The sequence below is a fragment of the Aegilops tauschii genome, chromosome 3 (genome assembly GCF_002575655.3).
Source record: "Aegilops tauschii subsp. strangulata cultivar AL8/78 chromosome 3, Aet v6.0, whole genome shotgun sequence".
NCBI lineage: Eukaryota > Viridiplantae > Streptophyta > Magnoliopsida > Poales > Poaceae > Aegilops > Aegilops tauschii.
The window spans coordinates 10532139-10553911 of NC_053037.3; the positions used below are offsets into that span (position 1 = coordinate 10532139).

Genomic DNA, 21773 nt, shown 5'->3' on the forward strand with positions numbered 1-21773 from the left:
AGTAAACACCAATGGTTTGGTAGGGTAACTCTCGGCCGCCATTCCATTTGTAAATAGATGTTTACCCTTATAGTATCGATGGCTTGTTTTCATTTTAATATCAAAAGATTATTTTGTTAGAAAACAGATTATTTTTTTGCTCAGAAAGCTCATTCATCTAGAAAAGAATTATGGCCACGTGTAGTAGAAGTTACTAGCTTTTTTTTGACAGACTGCAGCCCTCAAAGAGGGCTTAACACTTTATTATTTGCAGTTTAAGCAGTGTGCAGAGATAAGTTTCCCCCTTAGGAAGGAGATGGGTTTGATTCATTCCTTAGGAAGACTCTGAGAGAAGCTTCATCAGGAATTACTGCAGGGTTATATGCTGCATCAACATTGGCTAGGTATCCTGATTGGGAGATTTGTTTGATAGAAGGCCTCCTTTCTTCTTCACTATCCTCAACTAAACCTGCATTAAGCATCGCTTTCGTAGCATGGATAACATTTCTTGACATGAGATTGAGCTCTACTCCTGACTTGAGATAGATAGATTGCAACAGATGCAAATGAGATGCTTGCAAGTTGGAATGACATAACAACGGAAGAAGATGCATTTCACGACAGGATTAGCACCAAGCATAATATCCTCCGATTTAAATACAGTACCCTACAATGACATTAAAGATGAACTGCATCTACTAATTAACATCACCCAAATAGTTTCAGCTGCATCGTTTGTTTCCCATCAACACAACAACGGTGGACCAAATCAAACCAATGCGTCGGACAAAGGGGAGAGCTTGTCGATGCGGATGTGCAGGGGAACTTCCATGGACGTCCCGTCCCTTGCTGCTGCTGGAACCAGGTACATCCGCGGCACCGGCAGGAACGTTGGCTCGTCCGCGGCGGCCACCGCGCCGGGCGACGAGCTGCTCCTGATGTGCATGTCCACCAGCACCATGTCCTCCTTGCCGCAGTTCGCCGCCGCCGCCGGGGGCGGCCCCAGGTTGACCCACATCTTGCACGTGAACCGGGGCCGCGTCGCCGCCCTAGCCCTGGCGCACACCACGGACACGACGGCCGCACCGGCGCCGAGAGCGCCCACGGTCAGGAGGAACACGCGGTTGTCGTCACCGAGGAGCACCAGCCGCGGGGTCGACACCGGCAGCTGGAGCTGGCTGACCTTGCCGTACTGCACGGCACGCAACGGCGCCGAGTGGACGGTGTTGATGTGGCCGGCGAGCGCCTGTGGTGCGCCGACATAGCCGCAGCCGGGCTCCGTGCAGTGGCAGGGCGCGTGCGGGCATGCTTTCTGGTGCTCGGCGACCTCGTGGTAGGTCACGTACCACTGGCAGCCGGCGTTGGGGCACCCGATCCTGGTGGAGGACACCACGGCGTCCAGCGCAGGGCAGGGGTCGAAGAAGCCACCACTGTCCACGCACGCCATGCACTGCCCGAAGGGCAGCTGGGCCACGCAGCCGCCGCAGGCCGGGTGCCCCGCTTTGCACTGCAGGCAGGCACACAAAATCGGAGATGGCCTTAAATCAGCACAGAAAGAATCGATCTCTCTCATGAGGAAGAAAGAAGGAAAGAAAGAGAGGAACCTGGAAGACGGGGGGCTTGAAGGGGAGGGTGCAGAGGGGGCAGTGGAGCACTTGCTTGTCGATCCTCACGGCGAGCTCCGCTCGCGGGTTGTACGCCGCCATGACGATGGCGCCTCCGTCTCCTCCACCGGCCGCCTCTTGCTTCATGTGGCCGTCGGGCAGGTCCTGCCGCGCCTTCTTGGAGCTCGTGTCGGCCTTGTCCGGCAAAGCCCTGCTCCTCCCATCGACGGCGGCGCCTTGCATCCTGGCTGGCCTTTGGGGAAAGAAAACCGCTGTCTATGTCTCAGGCCAAACTTTTTCCAGGAGGTGGGAGAGGAGGGCAGAGGTCTGAGAACAAAAGGTGCCGAGGCAGCCACAATACACTATAAATGCTTCCCCATTGTGGTTTCCATTCCCAAACTTATATGCTATAGATATAAGCCGTGCTCTTAATCTATTTCATTATTGCTAGTTTATCCATATATTAATGTTGTTCTAGAAAAATTGAGGAACATAAATGTAAGCACATTGTTTTTATTTTTACATAGTTTCCTGCTTAATTGATACACGGAGGAGTACTTTTGAGTCCATCGCCAGATTATAACACCATCAATCACGTGGGAGCCTATAAAAAGAAAAGGATACATGTGTAAGCACAAGGGACACGCGTAACCAAATAGTACAAAGGAGCACACAACGCATCACAACCTTTCAGCCAGGTCACGACACATCCCGCCTTTCTCACTGCTATCGACCGGCACATACGCCATGGCCCATGGCTGATGTGCTGGCTGCCACCAGGAAATAACAACAACATGGCCACAAGTACGCCATGGTTGATGTGCTGGCTACCACCAGCAAATAACAACAACATGACCCCAAGCGTCCAAAAGATCCCTGGAATAGGGTACTGGATTTTGAAGACCCCCGATGCCAAAAATCTTTATTAGCTGCTTGCATGGAATGGAAAAATAACCCCTTGATTCGGTAGATGCCATCAAGAAGCAATGAGCAATCCATCTGTCACCACACCATGGAACAAGCTAGTTCAAAGATTTCTAAGCAGGCATCCGTAGCTGGAGGTTACAGAGACATAGGGGGATAACCAGAGAGGGCACCAACCAAGATCATCCTCGCATCGGTGCACGAGAAAGGCTTGAACAACGTTGCTGGAGCACGAAAAAGCTAACACCAATGATGATGTGGGAAATCAAGTATCGGCTCCCAAGCAACCTGTGCTAAACACCGGTCGACAGAACATAGAGAGTAGAAAATACATCCAAGATTACAATAGAGGCTAAGCATCACCTAATACCCTAGAAATAACATAGTGGAGAATAGGTGGCAGGAAAGCTTGTTTGAACCTAAGGAGAGACAAGAATAGAAATACCTCCACATCAGAACACGAACCGCCAGCATAATCCCCAAATTAGAATATGTGAGAAAAGATCTAGGTAGGACAAAACATAGGCAATGATTATTTAATGGGGAAATGAAAGTTAAACCAGGAGGAGCAGGAGTTCGCAAAGGATGACACCAATTCCTAGCTCGGCATCCACTTGACATAGGCATCCCCAAGCCGGCTTGATAGCCCCAAAAGCCGCCATAAGGGGTGCACAAAGGACTACCCTTTTTTTGATAACCTACTACGAGTAATTGATGGTGAAAGTATGCCTAGCTTCTAATGAGGGTTTTGGTGTTAATGGCATTATGATTAGATGATTAACTATGTTTCAAGTGTGCTTCCAGTATACACATCGTATGGAATGTTGTATAAAACTTGGTCAGTGATATTTCCAACATATCTATAGTTTTTGTATGTTTCATGCCTATTATCCTTTAAGTTTGCAATATTTTCAATCCTTTTGAAGGACATGCCTATTAATTCAGTGGCGAGCGCCAGTTTGTTTTTCTGTTATTTTTGGGATCTCAGGAAATCACCACAGAAAAAGTCACCAGAAAAATCAGAAAAAATAGAAGGTGTTTTTGTGCGGGAAGAAGACCAGGGCACCTGGGCCCTCTACATGGAGGGGCCCATAGGTCATAGGTGTTCAGAGGCCATAGGATCCTTGGTGGGCGCCTAGGGCCTATGGTGCTTCCCACGAAGGTGGCTTCGGTGCCCACTGGCTATATATAACCATGAAAGCCTTCCTCAATTTATCGTGCATTTTTTCACGACAGCTATCTCACGGTCTGAGGCAATCTTCATTTCAACCCTGATCTAGTACTCTGTCGGAGGGGGGAAATGCATCTCGATCTTCACCAACATCGATCCCCACACTCGAAGATGAGTGGTGAGTAGTCTAACCCTTGAATATGGGTTCATGGCAGTAACCAAGATGTAATCTCTCCTCTTTGATGTTCAATACAATAGACATATGAGTTGTGTTAATCTAAAGTATTCTTTAGCTATTATTTCTTTCATGTGATGAATTATTTATTTACGTTCACATTTTTTTTGACGATTTTATGGGTCATATATAGATGTATATTTCTCACCGCTTGCTTGTTTACTCTTGTCCAGTTTAGATCGGTAGCTAGTAGTGGAAAGAGCATTAGCTGGGTTCAACCTTGCAGGTAAACTAGCACAGTGACCAGAACGAAAGAAGATATTTTTTTAGCATAGTACAGACACAAGCGCTCATATATATGCGCATACACTCAGCCCTATGAACGCACGCACACACACCGTACCCCTATGAGCACATCCAAGAGAATGAGCCAACATATTATCTAGAGATTTTACAAAGTCATAGTAGCGCCTCGTAGTCGACGGGAACGTCTCCTCCCACGGAACGCACATCACCGGAAAATCCTGAAATAAAGCCAGAATAAATGCGAGCACCAGAATTTGAACCCTGTTAGGCTGGGGATATCACTGTCCACCTAACCATCCAACCACAATTTGTCATTATCCGTAACACTCCATATGAAGAATCATCCTCATCAATGTGGAAGTTTTCTTTTACCTATACAAGAATGAGAAGTTCAGAAACTTAGAATCAACAAAACAGACCACCAGAACAAATTTGGAACAACATTAACTGAAAAACAAGTATATTTAAGTTTGTGATTACGTATTTTGAAATAATAACGTGGCATGGATTGAAGTATACATTACTAGAGAAAAGCCGAGCAGTAGCGTGGGTCTAAGGGCTATCAGTAGCGCGGGGCACCGCGCTATTGATACGGCGCTACAGCTAACATTTAGCAGTACATAGCGCGTTTTGACGCGCGCTACTGCTATACCTAATTAGTGGTAGCGCTTTCCATACCAGCGCTACTTCTAAGTGCCTTAGCAGAAGCGTTTTCCTGTCCAGCACTAAAGAGCGTTACTATTATATTTTCACAAAAAAATTTGTTTGCTACATATTTGTGATGTTTTTGTACAGGTTTTATACAGTATTCTAATCATATCATAAACATGCAATATGCTCATCATATCATACACATAATAGTCTCATCATATCATCCAACACAAATCATGTCGTCACATCATAATCACGATATAGCTAAACAAGTTACATGACATGTCTCATCATACATAATGTAGTACTTTTTGAGGCGCCCGTTCGTATCGCTCTCTCGCACTAGCGTCAACCTAAACTAACTATTTTCCGCTTCGGCTCTGCTATCAAACCCTATCTGGTCATTGCTCGGAAACCGGTACACCTGAGCCTGACACTCCGGTCACTCGTCGTAAACTCCTGGCGTAGCACTTCTTCGCCATCAATGATCTATGTACCTGCATCGTCACGTGAGGCGATAATATGCAACATATATAGTTGAGCAACAGAAAGAGACAGAGTTGGCAAAAATAGAAGCAACATATCATAAGCATAAATAACAAAGTTCATCGTACCCAAAATGCCCTAACTAGAGTGATCTTCGATAGTTGAGGAGGACGGTTTAATTACATCATAAATAAAGTTTCGTCGTGCATAACTTAAAGTTTCGACATAGAGAAAGTATCGACTAAAGGGACACATTGTCATATATCGTCAATCACTCCAACATGTTGTGCCACCATCCAAGTCAGGGAGATAGTCCCCGAGCGCAGTGAAAGGTTCAGGTCGAGATGCCAAGCGGGTACGCGTGTTTGGACGTCTTCCCGCGATATTTGCCCTTCTTCGTAGAACACTCCTGTTTTTTCGAGGACCTCCTTCATGATGATTTGGGCAAGTTCACGCTGGATGTGATAGAACTCAGCTCGGAGTCGATGATCCGGGATATATCCTAGTTTCTTTGCCCATTGTAGAATATTGGCATCGCCGGATCTAGGTGACATGCGAAGGTTCTGCTGATCCGGTCTGTACTCCAGCATGTGGTGGAGGACATAGAATCCATCACTGAGAGTACCACTCGGTTGCTGGATGCAGCAGAAGTCGGTCTTATGGCCGAAGGCGGGCGCGCGGTTCCTTGTCTTCTTGAGCGTAATCTCTCCACCCCATAGGCCGTAGCTAAAGATAGCACTGTCAAGAACAGACATGATGTGGGTGTAATCCTTTTTCTTCATGTTCTTCGACGAGTCTAAGTAAAGAGTGTGGGAGAATCGGGGGTAAAGGATGATGAGGACGGCGCGCCCATTGCTGCGGAAAATAAGTACACGTCAAATTAGCCTCCACGCGTGCAAATGAATGATTGAAATCGAAAGAAGGATATCCGCTGATGACTTACATGGGATGATAAGGCACGAGAATCGTCTCCTTGTCCTTATTGCCGACAATGAAATCAGCGATGTAGTTACTCGCATATTCACGGTGCTTTGGGCCTGCCAAGAAGCCCTCTTGCATGAAGTACGGGTCGGCAACACAGATATAAGGTATCTGCTCAATCCTGATGATGTAGTTCATGTACAAGGCAAAAAGGCGGACAATGTAAAATCGAGCTTTTTCAAGTGAAACATGTCGAAGATGTAATCGAATAGAAGGAAGAACTTTTTCACGGGGAATGTGTCGACGTACAACCTTTGTTGCGGCACGTTAACCACGCAGAGCGGGTATCCTGGATTTTCCGAGGCAATCAGGCTTTTCTCTCTCCGCAGCACATCGTCACGAAGTCTCCTTAAATCGCCGTATATGGCCTCTACCGCTGCCTTAGGTAGGATCGGATCACCGGGATATGGTATTTTGCCGCACCTATGATAGGTATACGGTCTTGAACCCGAGGCTGCGGAGGCTCATAGAAGCAGCTTTGCCTTTCCTCGGTCTCTTCCTATGCTTCTTTGCTACTGGAAGTGAGCTATAATACGTTCACCCTCTGGCAATTCAGGCACCGCCTCATCACGCTCAAACCTTGAGTACTCATATTGCTGAGCCATTAATCCTCCATCGTCATAGGCGCCAGTATTGAAATACTGTAGAGGGTCATCGTCATCCTCATCGATGGCATTGATATCACGCATTGCTTCTTCGACGCCGACAACGTCATCTGCGACTAATGGAGACTCTTCCTCACGCCATCTGCAATCACCCGGCACGACAGACGACACTAATTGGGTAGTTGGGGTGTTGGTGTTCATACCTTGCTGAGTCTGCGTGGTCGTGGGTGTGCTCCCGGCCGCCTCCGGACGAAGCAGACTCTTCGGTCACAACAGGACCCAACTCTTGCAATCGCCAAACCGCCGCGGGGTCTCGTCGTCATCTCCCCCTAGTGCTACCGGAGGAGCGATATTCTCGTGGGCCGGTTTGACACTGGCCACGGAAACCTTGAAGACGTCAGGGGGGATCGGCTGGCTGTGGAACAAATCTTCCTTCGGCTTCACTATCGTCTCCTTTCCGACGTCCACCTTCTGGCCGCTGATGGTGTATAGTATGGTTCATGGGATTACGTCGGTCTGGAAAGACATGTCTGCGATGTAAGACATCTGAAAGGCAACGGAAATGGGAATTATACATATATTGAAGAGGGCTGATGTGACAGCTATATCGTGAGGGCGTCAAGCTCATCCAAAGACGATGCCTTGCCGAGCACGCCAGAGACGGAGGACGGGCTGCTATGAGCTGGTGCGGGAGCAGATGCAGGAGCAGGTGCGGGAGCAGGTGTGGGAGCAGGTGCGGTTGCGTGAGCAGGTGCTGGTGCAACGCTAAACGAGCTGCTCCCGAAGAAGTTGGAAAGGGGAAAGTCCGCTGCGTCTTTATCTGGATTTTGCTTGCTCCAACTAACGATAGACGGAATCAACACACCATACGAAGCTACCATTTCCTCTCTTGCGGCCGCTACCGCTGCTTTGACTGTCTCAACTGATTTCTTATCAACCGCAATCTCAATCTTGTTGTCGATGTTTTCTTCATTTAACCTCCGTCTTTCCTTTCTCTCCTCGGTGGTCTCATGGTAGTACTTCTTCCACGTGGCGCCGTACGTCTCCGACGCCATGCACGCGTCCATATGATGGCCGAGTGTCCACAATGAGTCCTTTCAATATGTTCAAGGCCCGGTTGAACGGGGTGTCCCACTTGGGCCTCGCCAATGCCTCAGATAGCGAGTCACTTTCAACCGCAATCCTGTGCTGCTCTTAGGAGAGTTAGGGGCTATCTTGTTTTATGCTATTTTACCTAAGAGAATATAGTAGGTCCTAAGAGAATGTAGTAGGTCATATGAGGTACAATATGTTTATGAGAGTTGATGATGAGGAGTAGTTGTGATTATGACTAGTGACCAACTTGCTATGTGATGTATCATTGATGAAAACGATGATCATGAGGAGGTGTTATATGGCAATATTGTATTATGATGATAAGTTGCTAATGATATGATGATGATGATATTTATTATATCACTGGGAGAAATAACCGTGGACTAGTTTGAAGTGGATGTGGACATCCACTTGAAAGTAGTCCACGGTTCTTTCTCCCAGTGATGTAATAACTCATTATGATGTAAAAACAATCTCTAAATTGCTGCGGTATGAAAACTTGTATGAAGTTGTATGAATACAACATGAAATAAAAAAGAAGTAAAATACGAAATAATAGTAGTAGCGCGTGCTGGGAAAAGCGCTACTACTAATTACCAGTAGCGCTCATTGTAGAAAGCGCTACTACTAAGTCGATATAGCAGTAGCGTGGTCTAACACACGCTACTGCTAACCTTTAGCTGTAGCGCCTTACTAGTAGCGCGGTTCCCCGCGCTACTGATAGGCATTAAACCCGCACTACTGCTAGGATTTTCCCTAGTAGTGTTTGTTTGTGTGTGTGTGTCCGCGCGCGCGCTACAAATGTCGTAGTCACCATGGGGATGGGTCATCAACATGAAAAAAACTATTATTTTAAAGTAATGATTCAACAAAAGTTGCTGATATGGAGTTAAGATTAGTAGCATGATCAAAACACATAAAAAATATTGGATGAAAGAATAAAACTTGCCTTGAGGTTCGGACAATCATGAACATGATAGAATCAGGTTACTCCCGAAATAGAAGGACTATGGATGAGAAATTACCTGCTGCATAGAAACTTGTGAAAGGATGGTAGTTCAAGATATGATTTGTTTCATGGATTTTCTTGGATTGCATCGACTTAGGTTGAACCATGTATACATTGGGTTGCACTAATATAAAAATTTCATCAGTATCCTCATAGTATCCCAATATTTCTTTTGACCCTCTGTCAATCTGAGGAGGGAGCTCAAGAATGTTATGCATTTCAATGTTCTTTGACAACACCCACGTGGGAACATCCTGTCCATTGGAGTTCCTCTGCCAGATTTGGAAGCGTGGATAGGACAACGCGGCAAAGCTAATAGTGCCATCCTCGGCCTGAATGATCTGACAAGAGCAGAATTCCTTTGGGGCAAGCGACCGTGGCGGCACCCAAGCAGATGGTTCTCTTGGGGCAAGCGATCTAAGTCGTCGAAATAGGAGCAATTTGATAAAATGGCACATTTTTCTTTGTACTTTAACTCAATAGCACACCTTTCTTTTTATTGGATTTAATGACACACCTTTGATTCATGGATAGACAAAATAGCACAAATTAACTTTTTTGCTCAATTTTTAGGTCTGGGCCCGCACGTAATATTTTGTAGGACGATTTTGCCCCTTGGTCGGTTTGACCTGTTTAATAGTTTGATTGAACTGGTGGCCTTCGATCTGTTTCGATCGAAACAGACAGACCAGGCAGCGAGACACAATAGCGCCGCCGCCTCGCTCTCCTCGCCGTGCCCCGGCGCACTGCCCGTCCCACCGCTGACGCATGGAAGTGTGCCTCCTCCCCAGCGCTTCGCCTGTCTGCCCCGTCTCGCCGCGCTCCGGCCGCTCACTCGCCGACCGGAGAGAAAAGGCGAACCCCTTTCTCAAACCATCAGTTAGCCCAGGAACTGAGAAGGGGCAGTTAACGTATGGACAGCCAGCCAGTCTGATTTTTGATTACGTCCATATGAACAAGCATCTGTAGTCCATATGTCTTGTTGACAGAAGCTACAGCTAAATACATCAATCCATATAATTTTCAGCTACAATCGGTTTTTTTAGGACCAAACTTGGCGTTGGCAAGATTTGAACTCAAGCTACAGTCGTTTTTTAGCTCAACCCATATACAGGAAGCGAGCAGCGACAGCAAGCCAGCACTGCTACAGCCGCAAATGCTGCTCCAGCGCGGCCAGCAGTGACATGTACATGGACGCGCTCCTGCGCTGTGGACAACTGTGCCGAGCGTCGAGCGGAGGTTAGAGCTGCAGCTGCGAGGCGCTTGAAGGGGCGGTGCCTTTTCTCTTCGACCGGCAAGGGAGCGGCCGGAGCGCGGCGAGACGGGGCAGACGGGCGTAGCGCTGGGGAGGAGCCATACTTGGATGCAACCACGATGAGAAGGGCGGTGCGCCGAGGCGGAGGCACAGCGAGGAGAGCGAGGAGAGGATCCCGCTTCCCCATCCAAACCTATTTCTCCTGACATCCAATTCTACATGGCATGTGGGGCATCACCCTGGGGCTATACATTGGCCATGAACCGAGTCGATGGATCACAGGCCACAATACTAGAGGACAACGTTAGTACAGGAGTGCAGAGGCATCAGCGGGAACCGGGCAAAGTAAGTAGTACCCCTTCCCGGACTAGCAAACAAAGCAAAGCATATGGTGGTGCTAGTGCAGTAGACTACAGACGTCACCTGCAAAGTATTTTCTACTCAACTCTCCTGTTGAATCTTGACCGTGCAAAGAAATGAATGCAATGTTGTGAACTGCTCGTGCTTGTCTCGTTGCCATGACAGAATCATGATCTGTCCGGTGATACATGTTACTCTACTTGTTGGTGTCGTTCCCGCCCCTAGAGAAAGAATCACCAAGCCAAAGGATGTTCAATGGATTCACTCTTTAAGTAACTTTAGATGATACCGAGGTAATATTGAGTAACACACAAGAATATGCATACAACCATTTGATACATAGATCATGGATTGGTGAGGATGCAAAATGAATCCCATTCATAACAAGATTCGAATACAGAGGAAATGACACCAAGCATCCAAAAAAAAATACGGTTCAATTACTTGTAAACTGTGGCCCACTCTTACAATTTGTCATGATCCGTAACACTCCATATGAAGAATCATCCTCATCAATATGGAAGTTTTCTTTTACCTATACAAGAATGAGAAGTTCAGAAACTTAGAATCAATAAAACAAACAACCAGAACTAATTTGGAACAACATTAACTGAAAAACATGTATATTTAAGTTTGTGATTACGTATTTCAAAATAATAATGTGGCATGGATTGAAATAGTATATCATAATAATACTAAGTGATGCAATATTTTTACAGTAAAACTAATTGAAGCGTATTTGAGGTGTGAAGCATCACGTATCCTAAAGCATCAAGCCGTTCCATTGAACACTAAATCCGCAGACATCATCTCCAACAGATAAGTGGAAAAAGAACTCACCTCCTATTGTTGAGTCTCACAAACAAATAATGAATGTATCACGTTTCCCACATAGACATGATCGCTATCTGTGGCCATCAATGTTAACTGGATGTGAACTGCTTTCAAGATATTTCCCCTACTGCATGGATGCAAACTAATACATAATTTAGTTCTGGAACCAATGGAGCATCAAAATATTGTACTAATAGGGAACAATTATTTAAGATTCAAAGCGGTGACCTCAGCTTCTTGTGCCGGTTCTTTTTGGAAAAACAAGAAAAGAAGTATATCTATTGATATATGTTGCTACATTCTGGTAGCAATAAATAAGCGATACAAAAGCACCTAACAAAAACACAAGGTCTAATAATAATTGACCATGCCTTCTTCAAATGGGAAAGATCCAGCAGGCAAGAAATGTGCGCCGACAAATAAAATATTAAGACTAATTATTACAATTAACATCAATATGTCAAGTTGTTAATAGAGAAAATTGAAGCACATATATGCATTGTACGTAAGTAATGTATTTGGCCACCTCAGGGAATCCTTTCATGAATCAGTTAATAGGAAAGAGGAATACTAGGGAACATATTTAAAGATGGGTATATATATATCATAGACTCTGCAAATACATATCAGTCAATGGCTTCAAATTTCAGCTGATATAGAATGACGTATTGGGAAGGGCGCTTTTAAATAACCTGTTGGATGGAGCAAATTGCAAACTTGTATGTAATGTTTTCAGAAACATCACAACTCCAAAGTCAGAGGAAAGGAATTGCATCTCAGCGAGTATAATGCAGCATAAGCTGTAACAAAGATAGTAAGTGAAAGGCTTAATTGGGGATAAAAAAATCAGTTTGCTGCCAAAATAAATCCTACCGAGATTCAAGAAAAAGATAAATCGCTAATACCTAGAACATGGCATGCTTGATGCATCATACCATTACGCATCAATAATATTGCTGAAAATGCATGAGAATAACATAGGCTTATATTAGCAATCAAACGCTTGCGTGAGACAAATTGAAAAATAAATAAATCGCACTCTATAATATAGAAAGACTAGCAAGATGCCCGTGCATTGCACGGAACATCAAGATACATTTGTATGAGTAGTTTATCTTGTGAGAGAAAAGGATGAACGAGAGAAGTCCTTATCTGCAAGTGTGGAGAGAGGTGCGGGTATCTTTTTGCAAAATTGCCATAGCTTGCTTTCTATCCGTCAGATATAGATCGGACAGTCTATATTACACGATGGCAGGCACACCATCATCACCAACTCGGTCTTTTATAAGAGTAGAGATATATGTTGCCTGACGTCCACATGAAAGAGCAACTCCATGGAGTCCTTGCGGGAGCATGTGGCATTGATTGCCTTGACCGAGAGAGTCGGCGATGTGTGGAAGTCGCGTTTGATAATTGAGGCGGACTTCTCGACACTTGTCACACCCGACAGCGGTAGGCTATGCACAGTAGCCTGCACGCACATTGAATGTGTGGTCGGGAACGTGACCTCACACGGCCTCTATGAAAGTTGTATGCATGCGAGGCACGTGTGCTAAGGAGGCCCGTGTTCAGGACACATAGCACCGTCCCAAAACGTCACTACTGACGTTTTTGTAGATATGGTTTAACAAGGGTAGATTTACTTGGAAGTAAACCTACACAAAGGTCTGCCTGCAGCCATGTAATTGGCTCCTTTTGGATGTTGTAGTACTAATTGTCAAGAGGAACTCTAGTGTAGTTTCTTCATGTACCGAGGGATCGAAATTTCACATATTTCGGTGGGGTTCGAAATACTTGCAACCATGAAATTTGAGCCAAATTCAAACTAAAATTTAAATTAGCTTAAAAATCATTAAAAAATATTTATTTTTGAAACTCAAAATCTGAAATATTTTCTGAATTTCAGAAATATTACATATTTCGGTGACGTCCAAAAAATTTCCATGTCCGAAATTAAAAACCTTACCGACGTGGCTTTTTGGGGAGGTCCTTCTGTAGTAGTTACCCTCAGGGTACCCCGGTTTTAAATATGCCGACATGGTTCGTCCTCAAAATCTAGAGGGTCAACTAAAAAAGAAAGTTTTTTCACGCTCCATTAGCTAGCGTAGTCTTCTACTATCAATAAAAGCAAAAAATAAATCAAATGTTAGTGAGTGAGATCTAAATTTTGGGAGTTATCCAAACGCATGTCATGCCCATCAGTAAACACCAATGGTTTGGTAGGGTAACTCTCGGCCGCCATTCCATTTGTAAATAGATGTTTACCCTTATAGTATCGATGGCTTGTTTTCATTTTAATATCAAAAGATTATTTTGTTAGAAAACAGATTATTTTTTTGCTCAGAAAGCTCATTCATCTAGAAAAGAATTATGGCCACGTGTAGTAGAAGTTACTAGCTTTTTTTTGACAGACTGCAGCCCTCAAAGAGGGCTTAACACTTTATTATTTGCAGTTTAAGCAGTGTGCAGAGATAAGTTTCCCCCTTAGGAAGGAGATGGGTTTGATTCATTCCTTAGGAAGACTCTGAGAGAAGCTTCATCAGGAATTACTGCAGGGTTATATGCTGCATCAACATTGGCTAGGTATCCTGATTGGGAGATTTGTTTGATAGAAGGCCTCCTTTCTTCTTCACTATCCTCAACTAAACCTGCATTAAGCATCGCTTTCGTAGCATGGATAACATTTCTTGACATGAGATTGAGCTCTACTCCTGACTTGAGATAGATAGATTGCAACAGATGCAAATGAGATGCTTGCAAGTTGGAATGACATAACAACGGAAGAAGATGCATTTCACGACAGGATTAGCACCAAGCATAATATCCTCCGATTTAAATACAGTACCCTACAATGACATTAAAGATGAACTGCATCTACTAATTAACATCACCCAAATAGTTTCAGCTGCATCGTTTGTTTCCCATCAACACAACAACGGTGGACCAAATCAAACCAATGCGTCGGACAAAGGGGAGAGCTTGTCGATGCGGATGTGCAGGGGAACTTCCATGGACGTCCCGTCCCTTGCTGCTGCTGGAACCAGGTACATCCGCGGCACCGGCAGGAACGTTGGCTCGTCCGCGGCGGCCACCGCGCCGGGCGACGAGCTGCTCCTGATGTGCATGTCCACCAGCACCATGTCCTCCTTGCCGCAGTTCGCCGCCGCCGCCGGGGGCGGCCCCAGGTTGACCCACATCTTGCACGTGAACCGGGGCCGCGTCGCCGCCCTAGCCCTGGCGCACACCACGGACACGACGGCCGCACCGGCGCCGAGAGCGCCCACGGTCAGGAGGAACACGCGGTTGTCGTCACCGAGGAGCACCAGCCGCGGGGTCGACACCGGCAGCTGGAGCTGGCTGACCTTGCCGTACTGCACGGCACGCAACGGCGCCGAGTGGACGGTGTTGATGTGGCCGGCGAGCGCCTGTGGTGCGCCGACATAGCCGCAGCCGGGCTCCGTGCAGTGGCAGGGCGCGTGCGGGCATGCTTTCTGGTGCTCGGCGACCTCGTGGTAGGTCACGTACCACTGGCAGCCGGCGTTGGGGCACCCGATCCTGGTGGAGGACACCACGGCGTCCAGCGCAGGGCAGGGGTCGAAGAAGCCACCACTGTCCACGCACGCCATGCACTGCCCGAAGGGCAGCTGGGCCACGCAGCCGCCGCAGGCCGGGTGCCCCGCTTTGCACTGCAGGCAGGCACACAAAATCGGAGATGGCCTTAAATCAGCACAGAAAGAATCGATCTCTCTCATGAGGAAGAAAGAAGGAAAGAAAGAGAGGAACCTGGAAGACGGGGGGCTTGAAGGGGAGGGTGCAGAGGGGGCAGTGGAGCACTTGCTTGTCGATCCTCACGGCGAGCTCCGCTCGCGGGTTGTACGCCGCCATGACGATGGCGCCTCCGTCTCCTCCACCGGCCGCCTCTTGCTTCATGTGGCCGTCGGGCAGGTCCTGCCGCGCCTTCTTGGAGCTCGTGTCGGCCTTGTCCGGCAAAGCCCTGCTCCTCCCATCGACGGCGGCGCCTTGCATCCTGGCTGGCCTTTGGGGAAAGAAAACCGCTGTCTATGTCTCAGGCCAAACTTTTTCCAGGAGGTGGGAGAGGAGGGCAGAGGTCTGAGAACAAAAGGTGCCGAGGCAGCCACAATACACTATAAATGCTTCCCCATTGTGGTTTCCATTCCCAAACTTATATGCTATAGATATAAGCCGTGCTCTTAATCTATTTCATTATTGCTAGTTTATCCATATATTAATGTTGTTCTAGAAAAATTGAGGAACATAAATGTAAGCACATTGTTTTTATTTTTACATAGTTTCCTGCTTAATTGATACACGGAGGAGTACTTTTGAGTCCATCGCCAGATTATAACACCATCAATCACGTGGGAGCCTATAAAAAGAAAAGGATACATGTGTAAGCACAAGGGACACGCGTAACCAAATAGTACAAAGGAGCACACAACGCATCACAACCTTTCAGCCAGGTCACGACACATCCCGCCTTTCTCACTGCTATCGACCGGCACATACGCCATGGCCCATGGCTGATGTGCTGGCTGCCACCAGGAAATAACAACAACATGGCCACAAGTACGCCATGGTTGATGTGCTGGCTACCACCAGCAAATAACAACAACATGACCCCAAGCGTCCAAAAGATCCCTGGAATAGGGTACTGGATTTTGAAGACCCCCGATGCCAAAAATCTTTATTAGCTGCTTGCATGGAATGGAAAAATAACCCCTTGATTCGGTAGATGCCATCAAGAAGCAATGAGCAATCCATCTGTCACCACACCATGGAACAAGCTAGTTCAAAGATTTCTAAGCAGGCATCCGTAGCTGGAGGTTACAGAGACATAGGGGGATAACCAGAGAGGGCACCAACCAAGATCATCCTCGCATCGGTGCACGAGAAAGGCTTGAACAACGTTGCTGGAGCACGAAAAAGCTAACACCAATGATGATGTGGGAAATCAAGTATCGGCTCCCAAGCAACCTGTGCTAAACACCGGTCGACAGAACATAGAGAGTAGAAAATACATCCAAGATTACAATAGAGGCTAAGCATCACCTAATACCCTAGAAATAACATAGTGGAGAATAGGTGGCAGGAAAGCTTGTTTGAACCTAAGGAGAGACAAGAATAGAAATACCTCCACATCAGAACACGAACCGCCAGCATAATCCCCAAATTAGAATATGTGAGAAAAGATCTAGGTAGGACAAAACATAGGCAATGATTATTTAATGGGGAAATGAAAGTTAAACCAGGAGGAGCAGGAGTTCGCAAAGGATGACACCAATTCCTAGCTCGGCATCCACTTGACATAGGCATCCCCAAGCCGGCTTGATAGCCCCAAAAGCCGCCATAAGGGGTGCACAAAGGACTACCCTTTTTTTGATAACCTACTACGAGTAATTGATGGTGAAAGTATGCCTAGCTTCTAATGAGGGTTTTGGTGTTAATGGCATTATGATTAGATGATTAACTATGTTTCAAGTGTGCTTCCAGTATACACATCGTATGGAATGTTGTATAAAACTTGGTCAGTGATATTTCCAACATATCTATAGTTTTTGTATGTTTCATGCCTATTATCCTTTAAGTTTGCAATATTTTCAATCCTTTTGAAGGACATGCCTATTAATTCAGTGGCGAGCGCCAGTTTGTTTTTCTGTTATTTTTGGGATCTCAGGAAATCACCACAGAAAAAGTCACCAGAAAAATCAGAAAAAATAGAAGGTGTTTTTGTGCGGGAAGAAGACCAGGGCACCTGGGCCCTCTACATGGAGGGGCCCATAGGTCATAGGTGTTCAGAGGCCATAGGATCCTTGGTGGGCGCCTAGGGCCTATGGTGCTTCCCACGAAGGTGGCTTCGGTGCCCACTGGCTATATATAACCATGAAAGCCTTCCTCAATTTATCGTGCATTTTTTCACGACAGCTATCTCACGGTCTGAGGCAATCTTCATTTCAACCCTGATCTAGTACTCTGTCGGAGGGGGGAAATGCATCTCGATCTTCACCAACATCGATCCCCACACTCGAAGATGAGTGGTGAGTAGTCTAACCCTTGAATATGGGTTCATGGCAGTAACCAAGATGTAATCTCTCCTCTTTGATGTTCAATACAATAGACATATGAGTTGTGTTAATCTAAAGTATTCTTTAGCTATTATTTCTTTCATGTGATGAATTATTTATTTACGTTCACATTTTTTTTGACGATTTTATGGGTCATATATAGATGTATATTTCTCACCGCTTGCTTGTTTACTCTTGTCCAGTTTAGATCGGTAGCTAGTAGTGGAAAGAGCATTAGCTGGGTTCAACCTTGCAGGTAAACTAGCACAGTGACCAGAACGAAAGAAGATATTTTTTTAGCATAGTACAGACACAAGCGCTCATATATATGCGCATACACTCAGCCCTATGAACGCACGCACACACACCGTACCCCTATGAGCACATCCAAGAGAATGAGCCAACATATTATCTAGAGATTTTACAAAGTCATAGTAGCGCCTCGTAGTCGACGGGAACGTCTCCTCCCACGGAACGCACATCACCGGAAAATCCTGAAATAAAGCCAGAATAAATGCGAGCACCAGAATTTGAACCCTGTTAGGCTGGGGATATCACTGTCCACCTAACCATCCAACCACAATTTGTCATTATCCGTAACACTCCATATGAAGAATCATCCTCATCAATGTGGAAGTTTTCTTTTACCTATACAAGAATGAGAAGTTCAGAAACTTAGAATCAACAAAACAGACCACCAGAACAAATTTGGAACAACATTAACTGAAAAACAAGTATATTTAAGTTTGTGATTACGTATTTTGAAATAATAACGTGGCATGGATTGAAGTATACATTACTAGAGAAAAGCCGAGCAGTAGCGTGGGTCTAAGGGCTATCAGTAGCGCGGGGCACCGCGCTATTGATACGGCGCTACAGCTAACATTTAGCAGTACATAGCGCGTTTTGACGCGCGCTACTGCTATACCTAATTAGTGGTAGCGCTTTCCATACCAGCGCTACTTCTAAGTGCCTTAGCAGAAGCGTTTTCCTGTCCAGCACTAAAGAGCGTTACTATTATATTTTCACAAAAAAATTTGTTTGCTACATATTTGTGATGTTTTTGTACAGGTTTTATACAGTATTCTAATCATATCATAAACATGCAATATGCTCATCATATCATACACATAATAGTCTCATCATATCATCCAACACAAATCATGTCGTCACATCATAATCACGATATAGCTAAACAAGTTACATGACATGTCTCATCATACATAATGTAGTACTTTTTGAGGCGCCCGTTCGTATCGCTCTCTCGCACTAGCGTCAACCTAAACTAACTATTTTCCGCTTCGGCTCTGCTATCAAACCCTATCTGGTCATTGCTCGGAAACCGGTACACCTGAGCCTGACACTCCGGTCACTCGTCGTAAACTCCTGGCGTAGCACTTCTTCGCCATCAATGATCTATGTACCTGCATCGTCACGTGAGGCGATAATATGCAACATATATAGTTGAGCAACAGAAAGAGACAGAGTTGGCAAAAATAGAAGCAACATATCATAAGCATAAATAACAAAGTTCATCGTACCCAAAATGCCCTAACTAGAGTGATCTTCGATAGTTGAGGAGGACGGTTTAATTACATCATAAATAAAGTTTCGTCGTGCATAACTTAAAGTTTCGACATAGAGAAAGTATCGACTAAAGGGACACATTGTCATATATCGTCAATCACTCCAACATGTTGTGCCACCATCCAAGTCAGGGAGATAGTCCCCGAGCGCAGTGAAAGGTTCAGGTCGAGATGCCAAGCGGGTACGCGTGTTTGGACGTCTTCCCGCGATATTTGCCCTTCTTCGTAGAACACTCCTGTTTTTTCGAGGACCTCCTTCATGATGATTTGGGCAAGTTCACGCTGGATGTGATAGAACTCAGCTCGGAGTCGATGATCCGGGATATATCCTAGTTTCTTTGCCCATTGTAGAATATTGGCATCGCCGGATCTAGGTGACATGCGAAGGTTCTGCTGATCCGGTCTGTACTCCAGCATGTGGTGGAGGACATAGAATCCATCACTGAGAGTACCACTCGGTTGCTGGATGCAGCAGAAGTCGGTCTTATGGCCGAAGGCGGGCGCGCGGTTCCTTGTCTTCTTGAGCGTAATCTCTCCACCCCATAGGCCGTAGCTAAAGATAGCACTGTCAAGAACAGACATGATGTGGGTGTAATCCTTTTTCTTCATGTTCTTCGACGAGTCTAAGTAAAGAGTGTGGGAGAATCGGGGGTAAAGGATGATGAGGACGGCGCGCCCATTGCTGCGGAAAATAAGTACACGTCAAATTAGCCTCCACGCGTGCAAATGAATGATTGAAATCGAAAGAAGGATATCCGCTGATGACTTACATGGGATGATAAGGCACGAGAATCGTCTCCTTGTCCTTATTGCCGACAATGAAATCAGCGATGTAGTTACTCGCATATTCACGGTGCTTTGGGCCTGCCAAGAAGCCCTCTTGCATGAAGTACGGGTCGGCAACACAGATATAAGGTATCTGCTCAATCCTGATGATGTAGTTCATGTACAAGGCAAAAAGGCGGACAATGTAAAATCGAGCTTTTTCAAGTGAAACATGTCGAAGATGTAATCGAATAGAAGGAAGAACTTTTTCACGGGGAATGTGTCGACGTACAACCTTTGTTGCGGCACGTTAACCACGCAGAGCGGGTATCCTGGATTTTCCGAGGCAATCAGGCTTTTCTCTCTCCGCAGCACATCGTCACGAAGTCTCCTTAAATCGCCGTATATGGCCTCTACCGCTGCCTTAGGTAGGATCGGATCACCGGGATATGGTATTTTGCCGCACCTATGATAGGTATACGGTCTTGAACCCGAGGCTGCGGAGGCTCATAGAAGCAGCTTTGCCTTTCCTCGGTCTCTTCCTATGCTTCTTTGCTACTGGAAGTGAGCTATAATACGTTCACCCTCTGGCAATTCAGGCACCGCCTCATCACGCTCAAACCTTGAGTACTCATATTGCTGAGCCATTAATCCTCCATCGTCATAGGCGCCAGTATTGAAATACTGTAGAGGGTCATCGTCATCCTCATCGATGGCATTGATATCACGCATTGCTTCTTCGACGCCGACAACGTCATCTGCGACTAATGGAGACTCTTCCTCACGCCATCTGCAATCACCCGGCACGACAGACGACACTAATTGGGTAGTTGGGGTGTTGGTGTTCATACCTTGCTGAGTCTGCGTGGTCGTGGGTGTGCTCCCGGCCGCCTCCGGACGAAGCAGACTCTTCGGTCACAACAGGACCCAACTCTTGCAATCGCCAAACCGCCGCGGGGTCTCGTCGTCATCTCCCCCTAGTGCTACCGGAGGAGCGATATTCTCGTGGGCCGGTTTGACACTGGCCACGGAAACCTTGAAGACGTCAGGGGGGATCGGCTGGCTGTGGAACAAATCTTCCTTCGGCTTCACTATCGTCTCCTTTCCGACGTCCACCTTCTGGCCGCTGATGGTGTATAGTATGGTTCATGGGATTACGTCGGTCTGGAAAGACATGTCTGCGATGTAAGACATCTGAAAGGCAACGGAAATGGGAATTATACATATATTGAAGAGGGCTGATGTGACAGCTATATCGTGAGGGCGTCAAGCTCATCCAAAGACGATGCCTTGCCGAGCACGCCAGAGACGGAGGACGGGCTGCTATGAGCTGGTGCGGGAGCAGATGCAGGAGCAGGTGCGGGAGCAGGTGTGGGAGCAGGTGCGGTTGCGTGAGCAGGTGCTGGTGCAACGCTAAACGAGCTGCTCCCGAAGAAGTTGGAAAGGGGAAAGTCCGCTGCGTCTTTATCTGGATTTTGCTTGCTCCAACTAACGATAGACGGAATCAACACACCATACGAAGCTACCATTTCCTCTCTTGCGGCCGCTACCGCTGCTTTGACTGTCTCAACTGATTTCTTATCAACCGCAATCTCAATCTTGTTGTCGATGTTTTCTTCATTTAACCTCCGTCTTTCCTTTCTCTCCTCGGTGGTCTCATGGTAGTACTTCTTCCACGTGGCGCCGTACGTCTCCGACGCCATGCACGCGTCCATATGATGGCCGAGTGTCCACAATGAGTCCTTTCAATATGTTCAAGGCCCGGTTGAACGGGGTGTCCCACTTGGGCCTCGCCAATGCCTCAGATAGCGAGTCACTTTCAACCGCAATCCTGTGCTGCTCTTAGGAGAGTTAGGGGCTATCTTGTTTTATGCTATTTTACCTAAGAGAATATAGTAGGTCCT

At 46.3% G+C, this 21773-nt stretch overlaps 2 protein-coding genes across 2 annotated transcripts; both read right to left on the minus strand.

The window, feature by feature from the left end:
* Positions 1-567: 567 nt before the first annotated feature.
* On the minus strand, positions 568-2147 carry LOC123497782 (E3 ubiquitin-protein ligase SINA-like 10). Its single transcript, XM_045234541.2, has 2 exons — positions 1584-2147; positions 568-1486 (listed from the first exon to the last, which is right to left on the minus strand). The coding sequence occupies exons 1-2, from the start codon at positions 1824-1826 to the stop codon at positions 749-751; spliced, it is 981 nt and encodes a 326-aa protein (XP_045090476.1). The 5' UTR covers positions 1827-2147; the 3' UTR covers positions 568-748.
* A 12055-nt stretch (positions 2148-14202) lies between these two features.
* Positions 14203-15781, minus strand: LOC123497783 (E3 ubiquitin-protein ligase SINA-like 10). Its single transcript, XM_045234542.1, has 2 exons — positions 15219-15781; positions 14203-15121 (listed from the first exon to the last, which is right to left on the minus strand). The coding sequence occupies exons 1-2, from the start codon at positions 15459-15461 to the stop codon at positions 14384-14386; spliced, it is 981 nt and encodes a 326-aa protein (XP_045090477.1). The 5' UTR covers positions 15462-15781; the 3' UTR covers positions 14203-14383.
* Positions 15782-21773: the final 5992 nt, after the last annotated feature.